This window comes from Vulpes lagopus, chromosome 12 (assembly GCF_018345385.1).
Source record: "Vulpes lagopus strain Blue_001 chromosome 12, ASM1834538v1, whole genome shotgun sequence".
In the NCBI taxonomy this organism is placed as follows: Eukaryota; Metazoa; Chordata; class Mammalia; order Carnivora; family Canidae; genus Vulpes; species Vulpes lagopus.
The window spans coordinates 16,520,101-16,544,387 of record NC_054835.1 but is presented as its reverse complement, the minus strand read 5'-3'; the positions used below and the strand labels follow the sequence as shown (position 1 = coordinate 16,544,387).

The following is a 24,287-nucleotide window of genomic DNA, read 5'->3' as shown; positions in this document are numbered from 1 at the left end:
GGGAACAGCTTGCAGGTGGTTGTGGTTAGTGAGGTGGGAAACAGAGAAGTCCTGGGTTGGTGGGATGGTGGTGGCAGGGAAAGTAGACCAGGAGGAGCCTAGAGGAGTTGGGGAACTGAGTGGTTGGTAGAGTTGAAGTGAGAAGTAGGAAGGAGATGAATGACCTCAGGCCATTGGGAGTCACAGCACCATATAAGAATTGGGATGGGCTTTATCCGGGCCCTTCCTTACTTTCTCTCATCTCTCTAGCTCTTAGCCCCAAACTTGACTTCCCCAATACCTTGAGCTGACTAGGTGTTTTATTAAGCTCTTGCTTTGAGAATGTACCCCTTGGATTTTATTTGTGGCCTTATCCCATGATCCTTATACTTGGAATAATACTTGGAATCCATGCTCGTGAATACAGGGTTAACCCATTCATTTCTCTTTACCAGTACCATTTCTCTTTTCATTTCTCTTTAGTGGGTCCCAGGCACCCACTAAAATGGGTGCACTAGAGATGTGCCCTTTGCCTAGAATGCTGCCAAAGGTTTGAAGCAGGGAGCTGGGTTGATAATGATGTCATCCACTGATGATAAATCCAAGGGAAGAAGCAGGTTTGGGAAAGCTGTAACCTCAGCAGCACATTCACCTGGGATAAGCAGGTGGTGACACCAGGCCCAGAAAAGAGGCTGGGTGAGGAACGAATGAGGAACAATTAGCTACCAGGCATTGTCTAAGTTGTGGGAGCGGACGAGCTCATCTTTGAGGGAGGACAAGAATGCCACGGGTGGAACCAGCCCTTGCATTTAGAAGGCAGGCAGAGAGCCTGGGGTGGGAGACAGCAAGGAGAAATCATGGAAGCTAAAGAGCCAGGAGAGGCAAGTGAAGGGCTCTGAGAAAGAGACAGAGGGCAGTGGTGTCACATGGCAGAGGGGACTGGAGACTGGGCAGTGGATTTGCCATGAAATCGGTGGTGACCTCACTGAGAGCAGATTCTGTGGAGTTGCCAGGCCAAGCCCGCCTGCAGAAAGCCAGGGGGAGTGAGCAGGGGTCAGGAAGAGGTGGTGGCCACTCAAGAAGCTTAGTGCTGGGGCACCTGGGTGGCTCAGCAGTTGAGCACCTGCTTTCAACTCAGGTCATGATCCCTGGGTCCTGGGATTGAGTCCTGCATCAGGCTCTCCACGGGGAGCCTGCTTCTCCCTCTGCCTGTGTCTCTGCCCCTCTCTCTCTGTGTCTCATGAATAAATAAATAAAATCTTAAAAAAATAAAAAGCAGCTTGGTGCTGAGGAAGAGAGAAAGCAAGCAGTTGCCTGAGGTTAAACAGTTATTTTGGGGGCAGTAAAGATCTGACTCTGTAGGTTGAAGAGGAAGAGAAGGGGCAGTAAAGAAAAGACTCCTGTGTATGTTGCAGTTCTGTTCTAAATGGTTTATCTGTGTGGTCCTGCCGGTCTTCACTACAGATCTGTGAGATAGCTGCTCTGCTCTGTATTACACAGATGAGAAATCTGAGTCACGAGGAGGTCAAGCAACTGCTAAAGGTCATAGCATTTACATGGCAAGTTTGGGGTCACAAGAGCACAGGTGGAAGAGTTGGTTGTGGGAAGTGGACTGCTTTACATCTAGTTGGATTTCCTGGATTCTTTTCCAACATTATTTTCTCAATTGTTGTTTGCCTCCAGAGCTATATACTACTTAATGAATGTTGATCGATGCTATTCTATCTTCCATCTGAGGGCCAGATGAGATGAATGTAGGGATTTCACTGAGCGAAGCCTGGGTGGCGGCGGCGGTGGCAGGACACAGATTCTGTGACCCACGATACAGGTAGGTATATAGAAAGGAATTTGACCTAGTCTTCACAGAATTGGCTGCATTAATTTAACTTCCAATCATCCTTAGATTATAGAGCTTTTTCCTTGTCACTCACATTTAATAGCATTTAGAAGTAAGGAATTATCACACGACATTGACAGAGCCCTGTAACAAAGGCTGTTTAATTGGAACAACCCTCCCAGAACCATTTTTTAAATAAGGAAAGAGTGTGCAAACTTGATTTAACCTTACTTTGTTATCTGAGTCCATTAAATTCACCAGGGTTTCAACCAACCCTTTTAAAGTCAGGAATACAGAAGGTCGTTGGAACTAAGTGAATTGTTGACTCAGCAGCCAAGTGAAGATGGGAATTAGGGGCCCCCGAGTCCAGTTCACAAAGGAAGATGCCGTGATGAGGCTCACTGATGCATCTTGGGCTCCTCCTCTTTCCTTCTCCCTCCAATCTGAACGTCACAGAAGAAAATAATCTTAATCAGGACCAGGCCTCTTTGGGCCTGGGGTTCTGTGTCTCTGTTTTTGGCACAAAGGACCAGGCGTCACCCAATCATCCTGTGATTACTGAGGGGAAAAGTTCTGTTGTCTTGTAGGAGGTGATACTGAATTTTCTGGGGTTTTTGTTTCTGTTTTGTTTTGGTACTTCTAGCAGAATAATGTTATAAGTTACATTCTGGTTTTGACATATAGCTGTACTGTTTAAATGAAACTGATATTTCATTTATTCTACAAATACTTACTGAATTTCTGTTACATGCCACGTCCTGTACCGGATCATGTGCCCAGAGCTCAGTAAACATTTTATTAGAATCCATTAGAGGTGTTGTCTACCAAATAGACTACAAAACACATTCTTTTTCTTCTCTGACTTCTCTTTGTTCAGAATGCCCTCCTCACCCTTCCCCACTCTGCTCACCCTCTAGGACTTGGGTTAGCTGTCCCCTGTCTGCAGAGCCAGGTACTACTAGCTGCCCTTCCCATTAATCCTGTGATGTGCTTGGTATGTGCCTCTTGCAGAGCTGGAAACTGGGGTTTACCTCCAGGAGGTTGAATTGGGTAGGAACGTTCACCTAGGGTGGGTAGCCTGAATTGTGTGGAACGTTAGGTTGGTCTGAGCCAAGTCCTTGACAGAATGCCCAGGGCCAAACCAGACTGCCCATAGGTACCAGGGCCAAATTCAAAGAGCATGAAAAGCAAGATGGGACAAGAAGATGGGTGTCAAGAAAGAAGCATGAACAGAGAGTGTGAGTGAGTTGAGAAGAAACCAGGAGGATCTGTCACAAAGAGGTGACAGGGTAGTACTTGGGGCTTGGCTTTTGGTTCATGGGTATGAGAGTCACTGACAGAAGACTTCATTCCTTCATAAGTGATCTCGTTGGAGGCAAAGTCTATTTGGTTTGTACTACAACATGCATAATGGAACTAGAGAAGAAATAGTGTAATATAAATGTGATTAGTGAGTGAAGATAAATATAAACGTGATTAGTGAGTGAAGATAAATAAAGACCTGAAAGTATCTGCTTTCAACTTGGTTAGATTTTTTTTTTTTAATTTTTAAGACAGGGATGTAATGTGCAATATGGTGACCATAGTTAATAATATTGTACTATGTACTTGAAATCCGCTAAGAGGTGAGATCTTAAGTGTTCTCACCACATACACACAAAACATGGTTCTGTGTGACATGATGGATGTGTTACTTGACCTAATTGTGGTAATCATTTAACAATATATGTGTATATTGAATGATCACATTGTATACCTGAAATATATACAGATTTTTTTCAGTTATATGTTAAGAAAGATGGACAAGATCACAGCTCATCGCTCATCTTTTCTTCTTTCCCTTCCCCTGTTTGCCCATAACATTTTCCTCTGGGCTATAGGGATCCTTGGAATCCCTGAACGCTTAGAACTATGATTCCTTGAATATTTACAGTAGCTAATCTAGCTGGGGTACGATTTCACATTTCACCATGAGGGAACCATTGCTTAACTACATCCTGAAAGCTCCTTAATTTTAGAGTTTGGGAATATTTTTTATTTATTTTCTTTGCCTCCATTTTTAGTTTAGTAAGTTTGGAATTTAATATATATTAATTTTACTTAAAACAAGGGGTTTGACTTCTAATCATTTCCAAGAGCCTCGGTAAGGGGAAATTACGTTTAAAATAATTTCATTTTCAGCAGGAAGAAGTAGGAAAGAATAAAACAGATCCTGAGCCACAGGAACCTGAAAGCACATCACTGCTTGTGTTTTTTCCTATTTGATACTGCACTTTCTGGAAGATGCAATTTTCTGCTTCCATTTCTCTTGTCGACATGCCAGGATTTCCAGCAAAGTGGGCCCAGTGTTTCACTGGAGGTTACTTTTCCTTGGAAGCAATTCAAATAAAATCATCATTCCATTTCTCCCTGTTCATTTGACATTTGACTAAAACAGTGCTCTGGCAGCTAGACAGGAGTTCTTAGGAGCGAGCCTCAGTACTTTTCTCCCAATCTCTCTTTCAAGAAATGCCTTTTCAAAATGTGGTTTAAAAATGAGTATAGAGATAAAAATAAAGACCTGATTGCTTGGAGATCAAAATTCTAGGGAAAAGGGCAGAAGACCTGGCACGGGGTAAAGGTGGGGAGATCCTGGATGTTCTAGCTCTGCCCCTGTATGTGGTTGGTTATCACCCATTTTAGTGTAGTGTCCTCTGCTTTTCGAGAACCTCCACCCTTGTTTTGTTGGGTCTACCGCCATGTCGTCTTTCCAGCTCCTGGGTATGCTCGTTATATTCTTTCTTTGTTCTGCACCAAAACTGGTTAGCATTATACTATCTACTAATTAATTCTCACTTTTAGTCCTTTCTTAGAATCAATTCCTAGAGTCTACCCAGAATTTTACCTTTAATACTCCAAAGGTCCTAACCATAATCCCACTTACTATCAACTATAAAAACCTATTTTTCGGGGATCCCTGGGTGGCGCAGCGGTTTGGCGCCTGCCTTTGGCCCAGGGCGTGATCCTGGAGACCCGGGATCGAATCCCACGTCGGGCTCCCGGTGGATGGAGCCTGCTTCTCCCTCTGCCTGTGTCTCTGCCTCTCTCTCTCTCTCTCTCTGTTTGACTATCATAAATAAATAAATAAAAATTTAAAAAAACAAAAAACAAAAAAAAAACCTATTTTTCTGGGGATCCCTGGGTGACGCAGCGGTTTGGCGCCTGCCTTTGGCCTAGGGCACGATCCTGGAGACCCGGGATCGAATCCCACATCGGGCTCCCGGTGCATGGAGCCTGCTTCTCCCTCTGCCTGTGTCTCTGCCTCTCTCTCTCTCTCTCTCTGTGACTATCATAAATAAATTAAAAAAAAATTAAAAAAAACCCCTATTTTTCTAATACAACTTCTCTACCACTCCCCACCTTTAATATTATTATTTGTTTTTTTTCTTCTCTTTCTGCTCTTGATTCCATGAACTTACCACTTCTTCCAGGAAGCCCCAATTCCCCAAATAGGGCTTGGATCTGCCTCACATGCATTTCACAGTACCTGATACTTCTCATATCATAATTCTCTCTCTGTTAAATTGCGTATTTCATTAATTGCCTCACTCAGTGGACTGTGAGCTTCTGGAAGCTTAGAAGGAAATCATTGTTAATCACCGCTGTGTCCATCCAGTTCAATGCTGGCACAAGGTGGCATTTAGTAAATACTTGTTGAATTGTGTATATCCTGTCTCCTCCGGGAATCTTGCTTGCTCTATCAGTTGCAAACTTGGTATTTGTTTTCAGTCTTTCCTCTATGATCCGTCTACTTCCTCCCCAAAAAATCTTCCTTCTCCCTTAATGAACCCTTAATTAAGCTCTCATTCCATCACTGTCATTTTTATTTCCAGGCTTCTCTTTGCAATAATCCACCCTCACTGTATTCATCCATCCTTTCCCTCTGACTTCCAGTGTGGTTTTTCTTAGTGCTTTGATGCATTCTTCTGTGAAAAGACTTCAGGTGACTGCAGTCATTGTTGTATGGGCTTTCGTCTCTCATTAGATGGTATACTTCTGAAAGGTGCAGACTCCACATCCACAGATCCAGACATGTGGCAGGTACTCCAGAAGTGTTTGTTAAGTAAATAAACATTTGTAGAGGATTTGTTAAATAAGCCCCCCTACAAAGAATCTTTGCTTATCATTGTGGTGGCACATTGATTAGTATTTTTTAGCTATCCCACTTCCACAGACATTAATTTGGTACCATCATGTTCAACTACCAAGAACAAATTAGAATGCAGTTAAAATCTTCCCTGAATTTGAAAGGACACACCATTCTAATTAGAGTTAATGTCCTTGCTGTAACATAAGTGACTTTATGCCAGTGGAGGTGAAAAGAAATCTTTTTAAATGTTTTTTTTTCCTATTTCATTTTTCTCTGTTCTTTTACTGGAAAGGATAAGAAGAAGGTGCTAGAAGAGAAATAGTTATCTGAGAACATCTGTCATTTGTTCATTGCCTGGGGACCTAGTGGGTTGTTGGAGAACCTGCCTTGTTATCATTTTTTCTTTTGGTCTTGTGTTGAGCCATAGTTTCTCTGGGAAATGGACCAAATCTTTCTTTGCCTTTTGAACTGGGTGTTGTGTTGAAGAGTCTCTGCTGTGGCAGGGCAAGGGCCAAAATCTTCATCTGTAATCACTTCTGTTTTGAAATGGCTAAGCCAAGGCATCTTTTACTCTAGGCAAAATGGGTTACTGGACTCTGGGAAACTGACAAGCATAATGGACTTTTCAAACAAAAGGAGAAAATGTGTCTTTCCAGGGCATGTGCCATTTCAATGAATTACATCACTGGGTGCTGGCAGTGGCTTGGTTAACAGCTATTTGTTCTTCCAAGTTCTCACAGATTTAGGGGAAGGATTTTTGGTGACTGGTTGTTAAGTTTTCTGTCTGACCTCACCTCTCTTAAAAGGAAATTATCATATATTCATGTTCAGAAAATTAAACTAGGTATTGTTGGTGACTATAGCAGAGATGACTCTAATACAAAACTTCTATGTAATTCAGAATACCAGAAAGTAGATCAAATGACAAGCCACAGACTGGGAAAAAATATTTCCAACACATGAAACAGAGAAAAGGTCCATTTTTTTTGTAATGCATAAACAGCTCTTAAATTTGAGTAAAGAATTTAAACAGAGAGAGAAACATAAACATGTTTGTGAACATGCTAAGATACCTGGTTCCACTTATAATGAACAAAGTGCAACTGGTAAAATGTATGTAACTATTTAGACTGGTAGAAAGAACACTGGATAATATACAGTGTTGGCAAGGATGTGGAAAGGCAGGTCCTCATGTGGTTAGAGGGAGTGTAAACTGATACAGTTTCCTTGGCAGTGTCACTCAAAATTAAAATGTGAATCATATCATCTGGGCGCCTGGGTGGCTCAGTTGGTTAAGTGTCTAACTCTTGATATCTGTTCAGGTCTCCATCTTTGGGTCATGAGTTCAAGCCCCACCTTGAAAGATGATAGATAGATAGATAGATAGATAGATAGATAGATAGATAGCTGGATAAAATGTGTATTATCTCTGACCTACCAATTCAATTTCTGGGAATTTACCCAACAGAATTTACAGATGTAAACAAAGATGTCTGTACAAAGATACTTATTATAGCAATATTTGCATTTCAGATGTGAAACAATGTAAATACCTATGATTAGAAGACTGGTTGAGTAAATTATGAAAAGATTTACCATTAGTGCTGTGTAGGGAGTACTTATATGTAGCCTCTGTGCCCAGTGTCAGCTTAGTCTTTCAGTTCCAAATTCATCCTTCATTGCCTGATCTAGGAAAGTGGATCTGTTCCCTTCAAATATTTCTGTGTTGCTAGGTGAAAGGTAATAAATTGATACCTTGCTTTTTTAAAGCAAGGGGGCGGGGAGAGATGATATTTATGGTTATATAAATATGCACATGCGTGAACATCTTCTGGAAGCGACATAAAAAGATGTTGAGAGGTGTTACCTCTTAGGGTAAGGCTGAGACTGGGGGAGACAGATTCACTGACATTTCTTACCATGTAGCATGTTTGTTTTTCTAGTCAGAGAAGACCATAAAACTTTGGTAAGATGGTAAGGGAAAAAAAAAAAAAAACAGACTTGCATCAATGGAGAAACAGACTGTTCCTAGCTGGAAATGTGAAATATTGTAAAGATGTCATGTAATCAAAATTAATTTATAGGCTTAATACAGTCATGGTAAAGAAAAAAAAATCTCAAGGTGGAGGCAGGGCATGGTTTTTATCGTTAAGAAGCTTAGAGTATGGTTTGGGAGACAGAAACATAATGTTCACAGAAAATGCCTTGAACAGTTATAAAGCAGTATATCAAGTGCAAAGCAATAAAATTGAATACATATGTATTGTGGGAACTTGGAGTCCTTTGAGAGAATAGACAGAATGGACTTAATCAGCAAAGGATAGTTTAAAAAGAAAAAAAAAGCTTACAAAAGATAAGCTGTAACGAGAAGGAATCTTTCTTAAAGTCCACATTCTCCCCACACCCCCAAAATCAAAACTCCCTCTCCCAAAGTTGTCTTTGTCTAGGGAGGGAATTCTTTCCCTAATGTATTTTTTTAAAAAGATTTTACTATTCATTTCATGGAGAGAGAAAGAGCACAAGCAGGGGGAGCAGCAGGCAGAGGAGAAGGAGAAGCAGGCTCCCCACAGAGCAGGGAGCCCAATGCAGGGCTCAGTCCCAGGCCCTGAGATCATGACCTGAGCCCAAGGCAGATGCTCAACTGACTGCCACCCAGGCGCCCCTCCGCAGTGTATTTTGTATTGCAAAGACCTATGTGAGAAAGTCTATGAACTGCCACATTCCTTATTCTGCCGCTGAATAAAGTGGCCCAAATTCCTCTACATTTTCACTTTTGAGTTTGCAAATGACTGAAAATTAAGTAATCAAGGACAGAGGGGATTGGGTTGACTGTACAAGGAGTACAATTGCTTGAAGAATCTGGAAACAATACTGCATTTGTTGGCATTCATCGAAGCAATAATGCTGTATGTAGAAAGTATGTTGTTTAAGAAAAAAGTCATCAGTTCTGAGTATTTGCTGCAATTGAACTCTAACTTGGAACTGATGATAAATTCTAAAAACAAAAAAAACCCCCCAAAAAACAGTATAATGCACTGGGAGCTTTAAAAAAAATTCTCACAACATTTGGAAAACATTTTATCATCTGTATGCCAGTTACAAAAATTAGAATTTAAGTCATAGATTGTTTGATTTGGGTGTGACATGTTATCCCAACCTAGAACTGGATAGAATTTTTTAAAAAATATTTTATTTATTTATTCATGGGAGACAGAGAGAGAGAGAGAGAGAGAGAGGGAGGCAGAGACACAGGCAGAGGGGAGAAGCAGGCTCCGTGCAGGGAGCCCGATGTGGGACTGGATCCCAGGACTCTAGGATTACGCCCAGGGCTGAAGGCAGGTGCTAAACCGCTGAGCCACCCAGGGATCCCCTGGATAGAACTTTTATAGAGAAAACAATTGCTTTTATAGGTCTTCATGAAATCTTAATGGTGAATGGGTAAAATAACTCTTAAGATTTTTCCCCTGACAAATAAATTGCCTATATGTTGGGAGTATTTCATGATGATTCCTTTGGGGTTTTGTTTGTTTATTTTAAAGATTTTGTTTTTAAGTAATCTCTACATTCAGCATGGGGCTCAAACTCATGACCCCGAGATCAAGAGTCATAGGCTCCACTGACTGAGCTGGCCAGGCGCCTTAATGGTGATTCTTTTGTAATATGGGTAGGAAATAAAAATAGGTATTAAGGGAGATCTCACTTGATAACATTTCTTAAGATATGTTATCTATTGTATGCCATTTCCCATTAGCTGGCTTATCAGCATCAATTATAGTGGTTAAGATTCATTTCCTTTGAAACACAAGTTTATGAAGCCTCCGTTTTTTATCACTTGTGAAGCTCCAGCAGAAATAAATGGTGTCTTGTGGGCAGCCCGCCCAGCGGGCGCTGTGGCTCAGCGGTTTAGTGCCCGCCTTCAGCCCAGGGTCTGATCCTGGAGACCCGGGATCGAGTCCCACATCGGGCTCCTTGCATGGAGCCTGGTTCTCTCTCTGGCTGTGCCTCTTTTCTCTCTCTCTGTCCCTCATGAGTAAATAAATAAAATCTTTAAAAAAAGGGGTGTCTTGTGAATAGTCAAAGGTTGTCAGGGTTTTGGTGGCTTTACTGTTTTTCTAATCAGTGCAGGTCAGTCAAAATGTTATAATGAGACTTTATTCTAAAGGCACATCAGTATCTACCTGTTTGGTGTCACTGAAAAACTAATAGAGAATCTACTAATCTGTTCTTCCCCGAGTAGAAAAATCAGAAAAGGACACTGTAACGTTTGGGTTTATGAGCATTTGTAATTTCACATTTTGCCATGTTTTGAGATTAAAACTGAGAAACCAACAAGCAACTGAGAAACAAGACCAAATTTCTCTTTTTTAAAGATTTTATCCATTCATTTGAGAGAGCGCGCATGAGCAGGTGGAGGGAGAAGCAGACCCCCCTCTGAGCAGGGAGCCCGATGTGGGGCTCCATTGCAGGACTCCAGAATCATGACCTGAGCTGAAGGCAGATGCTCAGTCAACTGAGCCACCCAGGTGCCCCCCAAATTTCTTTTATTGTCATTTAAATATCAAGATGTGTTCTCTTACTTTTAGGACAGATTACTGGCAGGACATGTATTTTTTAAAAGCCCTAATCTTGGCTTCAGGCTTTCTTTTTTTTTTTTTAATGTGAGGAGTTCTTTTTAAACGTAAAAGGTTACATAGATTCCCTCATATCATAGCAATCATACTTAGGAGTTTTGGGTTCGTAGATGATTTTTGGTGCTCAAGTGGATGGAAAGACCTTCGTAATGACCCTGACACTCATATTTGGGCACCACTGCCACATACTATTCAGATTTAACCACTGTGACTTTAATCCAGAGGTTTAGAACATGGGTTTTTGAAATAGCCAAATTGGGCTCTAGAGTAGAAAAATCAGGGGTCAGAATTGAAACTGTTGTTCCTTTTTGGTGCATTCCCACTATGAGCAAGCTCTGGAACACTCAAGACAATAAGTTATTATGATTCATTTTGTTTCAGGATATTAACACCTTTTCTCTTGGTACCTTTAGGTACAAAAGCAGAAATGCCTTTGCTTAGGAGCTGCTGGTATCTGTAGGGGTGTCCTGGGTGGTAGAAGAGAGAAATCACAGGTCAGTGGGCAACAGCTACTACTGTGCCTGATGAGGCTGAAGTCAACTAGTGTGGTTGAAGGTCAGCTTTGATATACAGTTCAGCAAGTGTGAAAACAACAAAACGGATAATCTACTACTTTCAGCAGAGGATCTTCCTTTTTTTTTTTTTGCCTCTCAGTATATTTTGTAGTTATTTTTGAAAGTGGAAGTGTCTGAAGACATGCTTATGTCAGCTTGAGAATACTCCAGATCTGATACCTGAACCCCCACCCCCAGAACATTACTATGAGCAGTAGAAGAACCTGGTGAAGTTTGTGTGGACCCAGGATTTCCCAAAACTTACTTGGGCATGCAGTCCCTGCCTGCTCCCCCTTCTCCTTAATGAAATGACTGGAAACATCATGAAGAACACACTTTGGGAAAGGTTGATCTTAGATATAATCTAGGCTTCAGAAACTGGGCGCTTTTATGCCTTAGCTGTAAAGTAGGGATGCTGTCATGGAGGGCATCCATGACCACTGCGGAGTTTGGCATTCTGTGTGTTCATGGAAGGGTGCCAATGCCAAGCACTGCAGATGGCTTTTGCAAAGAAGGATTTGTTCTCTGCCTACGGTTAATTCTCAAAAGACAGAAGCTTTTTCTGGTTTCTCTTTATGGAAATAATTCTTCAAAAATAAGTAGTACTCACTTAATCACTCTAATCGCTACTCAAGGCTTGCATTATTGTCTTGCATTATTGTCTTGCATTATCATAACAGTAGGGTGAGGAGGAGCTTCTAGCAAGCTTTTGTTCAATTATCAAGAAATATTTAGACAACAGCTCCCTTCTGTACTTAAAATATTGATTATTTCTAACCACTCAAATTCACAGATAATTTGTGAAAACTCTTACAAGAGTCAGGAGACTGGAAGAAAGGGAACAAGATGGGGTGAATATGATGTGGAGAGTGGGTGTTCTCCATCTTTGTTCACTAGTTCTGGACATGTTTTCTGAATTGTCTAATTCTCTTGGAGTCAAGGCTTGTTCCCTCTAGAATTTGCTGACCAGTGATGTATTCCTGTTTTTAAAGCAAGGTCTTCATTTTAATAACTATCTAAATATGCCTTAGAAATTATGATGGGATTTTTCTCATAAAGTAGGTTTATGGTATGGTACCATTGCTAGGGGATTATTGATATGCATTTCTTACTGTTTACATATGCCTCCCAAAAGGAAGGGCAGCTGTGTGCAAAATGTTTATAAACTGAAGACAAGAATGCTATTGATCTGTAAGGATGATCTGTTCTCTTCCAGGAGTTATAATAACAACAATTAGCATTTGCATAGCACTGTACAAAGCACTTTCGTAAATGTTACAGCATATGATCCTTACAACAGCCCTGTAAGGGAAGTCTAAGGGCATTTTCATCCCCATTTACATTTGATGAAACTAAAGCTTGGGAAAGTTAAGATTACTTGCCCAGAGTCATTTCAAAAATGGCTCTAAGAAATCTTTTATGTTTTTATTTTATTTTTTCTTAAAAATTTTATTTATTTATTCATGAGAGAGAGAGAGAGAGAGGCAGAGACACAGGCAGAGAGAGAAGCAGGCTCCATTTAGGAAGCCGGACGCGGGACTCGATCCCAGGTCTCCAGGATCAGGCCCTGGGCTGAAGGCGGTGCTAAACCGCTGAGCCACCCGGGCTGCCCTTATTTTATTTTTTAAAGACTTTATTTATTTATTCATGACAGAAAGACAGAGACACAGGCAGAGGGAGAAGCAGGCTCCACGCAAGGATCCCGCGACTCCGGGATCATGCCCAGAGCCGAAGGCAGATGCTCGACCGCTGAGCCACTCAGGCGTCCCTTTAAGAAATCTTTTAAAAACATAGTATGTATTTATTATTTACAGGCCAGTCATTCAGAAATACACAAATTAGCAGCTGGAACTCTGGGCTGTTCTTAGTGATACCAATTCCTAGAGCCATATAGTGTCCATATGGTAGCCACCAGCCTCATGTGGCTGTTGAGCACCTGAAATTGAAATGTGCTGTGTTTGAAGTGCATTCTGGATTTCAATGACTAAATATGGAAAAAAGAATGTAAAATATCTCATTAATATTCATTTACATTGATTATATGTTGAAATGATAATATTTCATATATATTGAGTTAAAATATATTGAGATTAATATCACCTGTCTCTTTTTAATGGGATTGGTAGGAAATTTAAAATTATATAGGTGGTTCACATTATATTTCTATTGGACAGCAGTGGTGAGAACCGTTTTACATGGTTTGCAAAAGTATAATTTGTGTCTCACACAAATAATATGCCTTTATGTTTCACTAGCATTCTGGTATGTAACGGTGCCCTTCACTTTTGGGGGAAACTTCTCTGTTTTGATGGCTACTTTAAGAAGCTTATAATTTTGTAATTTTAATATAATTTCTGTGTTTTTAATGATACCACCTTCCAGGAAAGGTTTGATCCATTGGCACTATACTTTTTCGGGGTCCGTGGTGCTCTGAGAGTGAGAGTGTGAGTTTGTGTGTGAGCATACACATACATGTATGCATGTGCTTATGTGTGACCAGGAGAGAAGGGAAGAGGAAGATGGGAAACAGATCCTCCAGGGGCCTTTGCCAAACTGCAAGAATCAGATTCTTGAAGGGTGGGGAATAAAGATTTGGATACTCCACCTTCCTCCCTTTCCCCTTAAAGAAATCCAGCCCTGTGGGTAAGTCCCTGTTACTGTTGGGAATGTTCTGAGTCAGGGCAGGGAAAAAGGCTGAAAATCACATTAGAGAGAAACACTTTATAGCTCTTGACTCCTAGTAGAAAAGAGACCATTGGGAAACATTTTTCTTTATGGGCCTTTTCTGATTTGTTGTCTCCCTTCCTCTTGTCCCCGTTGGCTATGGGATATTATAAAAGTGGAGCCTATTGTTAATTGGAGGGAAGGCCAAAGTCGTGGGCAGCCCATAGGTGCCTTTCTGCACTGCCAAGCCCCGCACACAGTGTGCTCCCCACACATGGCCTGCTTGCCAGTCCTTCCCCAGGCTTCGTGGGACTTCCAGGATAACTGTTACATCAGCAGATGTTGTTAGGCATGTACCGACAGAGTTTGCTCTCATTCAGCCTAATTATTAAGATTCTTGGCAGGAATTCTACGTGAATCACCTCCAAAAAAAATTTGCATTAAAGTTAGTGGTACAAAGTCTGACTTCAGCCCACAAAACTGAGAAAACGAAGTCTGGAAATGTGGCCTTAACCCTTTCCTGTCCACAACAGCCTAGTGACTTTTCCCCTCAAACAGAGGAGCATGCATTTTATTAAGAACCTGTGTTTGTTGGGGGCAGGGTAGGGAGGTGCTTCTGAGGGGTCACTCCAGAAGGAAGTTATTCTGATTTTTAAATTAAGGCAGCCGTCAGGCCCTCTGGCTATGGAATTCAACATCTTGGGTTTGAATCCTGCTAAGCCACTTACAGATTGTATGACTTTGGGGCAGTTTCCCCAGCCTTTCTGAACCTTAAAGTTCCATCTGGAAAATGGGGATAATGATGCCTCAAAGAGTTATAGGTACTAAATGAACTGTTGTATGTGATTCTTAAAGGAGAATGGAAGAGGCAAGCACCTAACAACCGACCTTAGCTGCTGTTGTTAACTGCCATTATTGTAATCATTCCTCGCGTGAACCTTTTCAGATGGCAGCACACAATGTTGAAATGGTAGGAGAAGCAAGCATGTAATGGTGCTTTTTCTGTTTCTCTTCACTTTCCTCTCTTACTTCCTTGTAAACATGCCTGGGGGAAAGAAAACAAGCCCTAGAGAGCCTGTGGCATTGCCACTGAATGACCTGACTTCTGGGGTACGGGGCAGGGTGAGACGGCCGGGGAGGCAGCTTGCTTCATGGAGACTTCTTTTTCATCCCTGCCCTCTCCCTGATCCATCTGTGCTGCCTCTCCATAGTTATGCTTAGGACCTTTGCTGTGATTTGGGGGCTTCAGAAAGACCTTCTGATGCCTTCTGCTTGAAAGCTGAGGATATCAGAGGTTGCTAGTGGAACATACATTTTTTTTTTCCCTATTACTGCTATGGTTTTTAAGAGTAATATCGCTAACGTTGATTTGTGTCGGGGTTGGATCAGACATACTTGTTCTTTTTTTTTTTTTTTTAAAGATTTTATTTATTTATTCATTAGAGACACACAGAGAGAGAGGCAGAGACATGGGCAGAGGGAGAAGCAGGTTCCCTGTGGGGAGCCTGATCCCAGGTCTCCAGGATCACGCCCTGTGGTGAAGGCGGCACTAAACCACTGAGCCACCCGGGCTGCCCCACATACTTGTTCTTTGTGTGTGTGTGAAGAGTGGTAAGACTGGTGAGAGGTAGGAGGTGAGTAGTAATACTTTCCCTTGGTTTCAGGTTCAGCTGGAATAGTCAGCTGGAGTAAACAGCCTGGGGCGGGGTGATGGTGGTGGTGGTGGTGGTGGTGGTGGTTTGGGGGAATTGTGACCATGGAGGGGGCTGGAACCTCCTACTAGTGTCACTGTCCAGCTGACAGATGGGACTGCATCAGGCTACATTTAAACTCCCAAATTGGGATCCCTGGGTGGCGCAGCGGTTTGGCGCCTGCCTTTGACCCAGGGCGCGATCCTGGAGACCGGGGATCGAATCCCACGTCGGGCTCCCGGTGCATGGAGCCTGCTTCTCCCTCTGCCTGTGTCTCTGCCTCTCTCTCTCTGTGACTATCATAAATAAATAAAAAATTAAAAAAATAAAAAATAAAATAAACTCCCAAATCGAGAGGGGGAGCTTTCATGACAAGTGTTTCCAGGACAAAATCCAGTTGATTGAGATTGAGCCAGGCATTGTGCTGGTTTTAACTGACAAAGTGTCCTTTAATCCTAGGACTGCTGTGTAAGGTAGGTGCCAGTGAGGAAGCTGGAGGTCAAGTCACAGTGGAAGTCGGGGCAGAGCTGGGGGGTGAGACCAGCTCTCCTGTTTCCCAGGCTGGGGTTCCTCCTTGGCATGCACTGCACAGAGAAGAAAGGAGCCAACATTTCAGTAAGTGTCCACTTCTGCCTTAGGTATCATAACCCTTCCTTCCAAATCCTGGAATTTGGAGAGGCTAAGTGGGTGCAAATTTGAATGCATGCTTGCCTTCCTGAAGTCCTTGCTTGTTCCTTGGAACCACTCTACTTCTCAGAAGATGCTTCTTCTTCTTCTTCTTCTTTTTTTAAGATTTTATTTATTTATTAGGGAGAGCATGAGCGGGTGGTGGGGGGAGGGCAGAGGGAGAGGAAGGCACAGACTCCCCGTTGAGGGGAGAGCCACGATGTGGGGCTCATAACCTGAGCTAAAGGCAGATGCTTAACCAACTGAGCCATCTAGGCACCCCTTAGAAGTTGGGCTTCTAGCCCAACAGATTGGGTCATTTTTAAATATCTGTACAGAACAGCCCTGAGCTTTTGAATATTGCAGACTTTTCTTTCTTGAAAAAGGCAGACCATTTTGTCCCTCTTCTTTATAGGTATTGGCTTTTGAGTGGTTTTTGGCCTTCTAATAAAGCTAAAGTTTAGGCCCAGTCCCAGTGGTAAGAATGAAAAATTAATGTCATTCATTTTTCTTCCTCTTAAACTAGTAGATCCCTTTCGCCTATAAATAAACTCACCACCTCCATGCCTGCTCAGGGCATGGTCCTAGAGTCCTGGGATTGAGTCCCTCATCAGGCTCCCCACAGGGAGCCTGCTTCTCCCTCTGCTTATGTCTCTGCCTCTCTCTGTGTGTCTCATGAATAAATAGATAAGATCTTTAAAAAAAAAAAAGAAAGAAAGAAAGAAAGAAAGAAAGAAAGAAAGAAAGAAAGAAAGAAAGAAAGAAAGAAAGAAAAAGCTAAACCCTGATGCTGCAGCATTGATTTTCACCCAGCTGGGCATTCGAGGGTGGGAACAGTCCTTACTTACCTCTGCCTCCTTTCCCAAAAGCATTCAAGTTCCCTGGTGAGCCTGGCTTGGGCTTGCCTGGGACCTGCCAGGAGCTGAAGGTTGTTTTCTTTCTCCCACAGGAAATAATTTTCCTGGGCATGGCAGCCCTGGGTTGCCAATCCCTTGCATTCATGAAAGCTCACACATGTGTGACAGTGGCACTATTGTTGGGTGTGCTGGAGTTCCCATTACAGATCCTGTGTTTATCTGCTGTAGGGATTTTTCTGCGAGGCATAATTTAAACAGTGAGGCATAGAAAGTCACTACTGGTTTGGGGAAGAAAAAAAAAATTCTCTGATAGAGACGACTGAGGCAGGGGTGAGCTGCTCGTGGGGCACACACTGTGGGAAAGCCTCAGTCAGTTGTGGTAGCCAGGGCTGTTTGGTCCTTTTTATTGTCTTGAAGGTCTGGAGATGCTGAGAGGTCTCTTGGTAAGGGTTTGAGGGAGTCTTGAACTGGATGAGAAGCTCCTGTTACCAGGAACAGCTCTCTCCATAAAAACAAATGTCAATTCCATAGAAAATTCCATGTGCTAGGGTTGGTGAGATGAGATGGCTTAATAAGTGTTTAGATTCAGTTAAAAGTGAAGTTGAGGTACAAATTTAAATTATAGCAGAAACCATCTAATAAGCATATCCTTAAATGACATGGGGCTAGGGGCATGGATCTCGTGTGCTGTCAAAATTCCATGTATAACTTTTGACTGCAAAAAACTTGACTACCAACAGACTACTATTGACTGGAAGCCTTACCAATAACATCAGTAGTTTATTGGCACATACTTGGTATGTTATACGTATTGTATACTGTGTCCTTACAATAAAGTAATCTACAGAGAAGAAAATGTTATTAAGGACATCATATGGAAGAGAGACTACACTTTCAAAACTATACTGTAACAAATTCATGTGTAAGTGAGCCTGTGCTGTTCAGACCTGTGTTGTTCAGGGGTCACTAGTACTGTGTGCCAGGTACCAGATTAAGTGCTGGATGCCCACGATCCTCTTTGAGTCTCCTAACGGCCCTGGGAGGTAGAAGAGTAATTCTTAAGGCCTATTTTACCAAAAGGTTCAACCTTGGAAGAAATGGACAGCATACAGGAAAATGAATGGTGTTGGGAAAGCTCTGGTCTTTTGGAGCCTGGCAGTAGCCCTGCAGCAGCTTAGGAATGCTGGGTAGTGCCCTTTGTCCCCTTGGAGGGCACTCTAAGTGTTTCCCCAGTGTGTGTATTACCATCTCTCATTTTTCTGGCTCTCTGGGGAGCCTCCTTTCTTGTTCTTTCTTTTAGAGAAGATGGACTGTTAAGGGAAGAGATGACAGGATAAGAGGAGAGGAAGGAAATGGGGCCACAGGTGAAAAGGGGTAGTCAGAACTCAAGGCTGCAAGGGGGTGGTGGCGTTCATGGTTCAGGTACATGTGTGTACTGCTGTCAGCCAACTGGATGTGAACTTCATATTGTCACATCTCATTATGCCTTCTGGGGGACACACAGAGCAGAAGGTGGTATACATGGGTCCCTCTTCACATGGTACCCCTGCCCAGAGCCCTCAGAAACACTGTGGCAGAGCTGTGGCAGTTGCCACCAGGAGGACTTGGAGTGGGATTGAGGGGGGCAGGACTTAGATATTGCCTTTGACAGTTTGGAAGCCTAATGCCCTTATTCCTTACCTCAAGCTGCTGTGCTGTAGATCAGTCTTGATAAAGGGAAAACTAAGGAAGGTGTTCTTACCAAAGACTGCTCATAATGGCCCAGGTGCTCTCTTTGAGGCCAGGAGAGGAGGATTGGGTCCCTCTTTCTAGGTTCTGCCTGAACTTTCTTAAGAGATTTACTCACTTTCTCCCCCAAAAAGATGATTCTCAGGAGGAGTCTCTGCAACCCATGTACACTCAGAAAACTCACATTTTCCATCTCCATCCCAAAGCGTGACAAAATACAACTAGACTGGTCAGTTCACTCAAGCACTCAGCCTGCCCCCTGCAGCAGTGGTTCTCACCTGGAGCAGTTTTGCCCTAGAAGGACATATGGCAGTGTATAGAGGCTTTTTAAAAAATTCATAAACTTAAAAAAATTCATAAAATTATTTTTTTAATTAAAATTTTTTTGTGATTCTTTTTTTTAAACCCATTTTGACCATCCCTTTACCCCTTCACCCTTTCTGGCAACCATTATTTTGTTCTCTGTATTTATGGGTTTGTTAATGAACTTTATTTTTTAGAACAGTTTTAGGTTTATGGAAAAATTTAGCAGTGAGTTCTCATACACCCTTTGCTTCCCCTCAGTTTCCCCCATTATTAACATCTTATGTTCGTGTGGTACATTTGTTACAAATGATGAGCCAATATTGATCCATTATTACTAACTAAAGTCCATTGTTTATTCATTTAAAATATTTTATTTTATTTATTTATTCATGAGACACACAGAAAGAGGTAGAGACACAGGCAGAGGGAGAAGCAGCCTCCATGCAGGGAGCCCGACATGGGACTCGATCCCAGGTCTCCAGGATCATGCCCCAGGCTGAAGGCAGACAGTAAACCACTGAGCCACCTGGGCTGCCCAAGTCCATAGTTTACATTAGGGTTCATTCTTTGTGTTGTACATTCTGTGTGTTTTTGACAAATGCATAATACATGTACCCACTGTTACAGTATCACACAAAATAGTTTCTCTGCTCTAAAAATTCCCTGTGCCTCCTGGAGACTTTTTTTTAAAGTTTATTTATTTATTCATGAGAGAGACACAGAGAGAAGCAGGCTCCATGCAGGCAGTCCGACGTGGGACTCGATCCCAGGACTCCAGGATCACGTGTGGGCCGAAGGCAACTGCTCAACCACTGAGCCACCCAGGCGTCCCATCCTGTGCCTCCTGGAGACATTTTTGATTGTTGCAACTGGGTGGATATTACTGGCATCTAATGAGTAGAGACCAGGGATGCTGCCAAATATTCTCTAATGCACAAGGCAGTACCTCAACAAAATGTCAGTAGTGCTGGGCAGCCCCGGATGGCTCAGCAGTGTAGCACCACCGTCAGCCTGGGGAGTGATCCTGGAGTCCCGGGATCGAGTCCTACGTCGGGCTCCCGGCATGGAGCCTGCTTTTCCCTCTGCCTGTGTCTCTGCCTCTCTCTCGAATAAATAAATAAAATCTTAAAAAAAAAAAAGTGTCAGTAGTGCCACCATTGGGATACCTTCTGTACAGACCCTTGTGCGGGTCTGGTTGTGTGTGGAGTGGGGGTGGGGATGGGCTTGATAGGTTAGATGGCGGGAGGCCTACAGTGGGCGAAAAGAGGCAGCTGGGAGGGTTTGGGAAGCTTGGGGAGAAAATGAACTGTAACTTGCAGGCAGCATTCCAGCCATAATCCCTACACACATTCCTTTAACTCTCACTCTCTTAAATTCAAACCCTGAGGTCTGAGTCCAATTAAAATGCCAAAAATTATAATTATTGGGTTGTGCATGGTGGGGTTAGCTTAGGTTACTCTCCAGTGGAATGCAGTCCTTGATCTATCCAGAACTAAAAGCCCAGGTCTTGGGTTCAGATCCCATGCATTTAAGCAACACAGTTACTTTTCTCAACTGCCTCAGTGTCCTCTTCTGAAAAGGAAGACAGTTGTCTTCCTTGTCTCAATTTAGAGTGTCTTTATGAGTTCTCTGCAATGTACACTATTAGCTTTTGTGATGCCAGTGTTGTGTTATGGGCAGCAGGACATGCTTTTAAAGACCTAATCAATTAAAAACTTCCAAGCAGTAGCATTTTTATACTGGAACAGGCTTATGTGGACGTTGAGGTTTGCAGATGAAGGTGCAAGCTACAAGAAGGTTAAAGATGAGATTAAAGATGAGGTTTGTGGGTGCCTGCATGGCTCAAGACAGTTAAGCATCTGCCTTTGGTCATGATCTCTGGGTCCTAGGATTGAGGGGAGCCTGCTTTTCCCTCTCCCTCTGCCACTCCCCCGGGTTTGTGCTCTCTCTCTTGCGCTCTCTCCCTCTCTTTGTCTCTCTCTCAAGACAAAATTAAAAACGTAAAGACAAGGGATTTGGTAAGGGAAAAATCCAAGCTATCAAAGTCAGTGGTTCTTGAAAATGGTGGTGGTGGGGGGGGGGTTTACACTCATGAAGTGGGTGGTGTAGCTTGCATCAGCCTGCAGACCTCTCATGGCTCCATAAATCTTGTCCAGTGGGAGCAAGGACTTTATTCCCCTGATAGGCATGGGAGGAGAATCCAAAAACCAAACTCACTCCCCTACAGAATGTAAATATGGATAAAGAGAAATACTCCTTTTCATAAATTGCCTCCTCTACCTTTATCTTCCTGAAGTCATAAAACCCCAAATGTAACCAGAAAAATGATGTGAAAAACATTTTCCTTTGTGGATGCATCTTCCGGCTGGAGAGGGAAAAGCTTTGCAGTTTTATTAAAACGTTAATTATCTCCCACCTGCTGGTACTTTGTGACGTTCAGAGGGAAAGGGCTAATTGAGAACCACATTTGATGTTCATGGAAGTTGCTGAGTTCTTTCCTTTTCTTAAAAGGGATTTGTTCTTAATCAAGTTTATTTCATAACAAGTAGGTCCAGACCCTGCATTCACATTTGCATTTTTGACACTGTTAAATTAAGATCTCTTACATATGAGGTGTCAACTTTTGTTGTTTTGAATTTAATGTCTTAGTAAATTTGGACCTTAGTTTTGGGGCATTTTTTCCTTAGACGAATGGGAGGGATCATGAACTGGCCGCGCTCCTGCATGTTCTTTGTGAGTGAGGGTACATTTTGTGCGGCAAATCCAGGGAGAGCAAAGACAAAAGCATTCTGGTGCTTTGTTCCTCACTCTGAAGTATAATAAGTATCATGAGCTGTGAGATCCATGAAGTCCATGGACTCTGAAGTATCTGTGGCTTTAAACTTGAAACCCTAGGCACCACACTCATTTTGGATCCTGCAGCCCCCCAGGATTAACCCGTCTGCATTTCTCACTTCTCTCCACCTTTCCACCATCTTCTTTTTGGCTTGAATGGCAGAATCACTCCAGCTCTCAGGGCTCAGAGTTTTTAGCACATGGCAACAACAGTCACTTCACCACTTAGTAAGCATTTAACATGCGAGGGACTGGGCTTAGTGCCCTGCCTTCTCATTGAGTCCTCCAAGGAGGTCGTGTTGCTGGTGGGTGAAGGAGCTGAGATCTGAGTCTGTTTCCTGATCAGCACAAGCCCTTAGCCACAAGGCTGTGGTGTTTTCTCTTTGTGCTCTGAGAATCAGAAAGACTCCCAACTTTCTGGTTCTGGTTTTTTGAGTCTGGCATTTGGAGTGGGCCAGTCAGTATTTGTGCAAGTTCCAAGGTATCTAAAAAGTCCTCTGGCATCCCAGCTGTAGTTATTCTCTGTGATTGATAATCATCGTTGTCTGAAGACGTTAGAGCACACTAGTTTTTAAAGGTTTTTAAAATCTTGTTGAACCGTCCCCTGTTTTGAGATATAGAATATCCCCTCTCCTTTTTTTTTCTCCATGAAAAGCTCCTTAAGCCCAGTGTTCTGTCTTGTTCTGCACTACCGTGATACCTGCGCTACATCCCTTGGGTGTGGTGTGAATCCAAGTGGAAGGGAAAGGAACACTTGACGAGCACACACTATGTATGTGCCAGCTGCTTTCTGAACATAGATTATCTTTTCTAGTTGTCTCAACAACCTAGGTAATAGTTACTGACTGTGAGCAAGGAAACTGAGGCTTGGGGAGGCTAGCAGACTTGCTCTGAACCTTACGGCTCCTGGGCTGGAACAGAACAAGGGTTTGAACCCAGGCCTGCATGCCACCAAAGCCCATCCTCTTTCACCCTATATATTTCCTTTCCATTGAATGGGAATTGGGTTTAATGGAATTAATTGCTTTTACTTAGGGAAAAGGAGGTAGAGAAGTCTTGTAGAAACACATGGAAAACCTTTCTTTTTTCCCCCCCTGAAGCCAAAGGGGCCATTACAGTAAAGAGGGTTTACTTACATCAAGTGAATGGAAAAACTGGGTCATGTCACTGCCAGGAGCCTGCATTTCTGTTTAATTGGGTAGCACACAGTTTCTTTGTGTTTGTTTACCTCGTGGCTACTTCTAACAACATGGATTCTTTTCTTGGCCTCTTCACTTGGGGAGAAGTAAGCTGTAGAATTTTAGTCGAAGGAGAAAAAGACTGAAATGGCTGGGATTTGGAAAAACTCCACTATGCGGTGCAAAATAGAAGTGCATTTGTTGACTTTGATGACAAGAACATATGAATGGAGGCGCCTGGGTGATTCAATCTGTTATGTGTCTGCCTTTGGCTCAGGTCTGATCCCAGGGTCCTGGGATCAAGCCCTGAGTCAGGCTCCCTGCTCAGTGGGAAGTCTACTACTCCCTCTCCCTCTGCCCCTACCACCTCTTGTGTTCTCTTTATGTCAAATAAATTAATAACATCTTTAAAAAAAAAAAGAGCATGTGAATGACATTCTGCATTACACCCCTCAGAATCACACACAGCCTGGTTACTGCAGAACTTTGCACACATCCTCTTCTCCCTTACCCCGTGAATCCTTCACCCCTGTGGTCTCTTCCCTGGGAGAGTACTGGCCCATCTATCAACAAGTGTTTATTGAGCTCCTACTAGATAAAAGTTTGTTGTATCCAGATTGTCAGGCAAAAATGTTAGAATAATATCAAGGCATTTTTCCGTTTGATTTAATTCTAAATCAAACGGAAAAGGTTCAGAGCAGGATCGAAGTACCCAGAGGAGTAAGAGCTGTTCTTTCTAGATACCTTCTTTATGTCATGTCATTCAGGATCACTGGAAAGGATTTTGATCTACTTTCTAGAACTGAAACTTTCAGGATTCAGCAGTTTCCCTTAAAAGAAGAGCTTTAAAAGTCATTGTAGAATTGGGACTTTATTTCCTGCCCCTTCTTCCTTTTGTCCTGCTGATGTCCCATTCCCCCCCCTCCCCCCCCAATCTCTGGCTCTTCTTTCACCACAGTGACTTTTGGTAGCTTAGCAACATAGATTCTCATGTAGCAAAGCCTCCTGTGAACTGCTGGCCCTCCCAAGAAAAAATCATGTGGAAGTGTCTGGTATCCAGCAGAATACATCTCCTTGGACTAAATATTCCTTTGGCTTGGTAAGGGCAAAGCCCTTCTAGTCCAGCCCGGATGTGAAGAAACCTTCTGCTTGCTTTATTTATTGATTTTCTAAAGCCAAAGCAATGTTAGCAGAGCCAAGAATAATGTTGGAGAGATTCTGTACAAGAACAT

The 24,287-nt window shown here is 42.7% G+C and overlaps 1 protein-coding gene across 2 annotated transcripts in view; it reads left to right on the top strand.

The window, feature by feature from the left end:
* The window catches only part of NXN (nucleoredoxin), a 152,664-nt gene that overhangs the window by 54,095 nt on the left and 74,282 nt on the right, over positions 1 to 24,287 (top strand). The window contains exon 1 of one of the 2 annotated variants that reach the window (XM_041724490.1): positions 16,050 to 16,100. The exons of the other annotated variant lie outside the window; for it this stretch is intronic. Within the exon in view, the coding sequence (XP_041580424.1) occupies positions 16,065 to 16,100 (36 nt within the window). The 5' untranslated portion in view covers positions 16,050 to 16,064. Of the gene's footprint in view, positions 1 to 16,049; positions 16,101 to 24,287 lie in introns of those variants that run through there. 2 annotated transcript variants of the gene reach the window in all.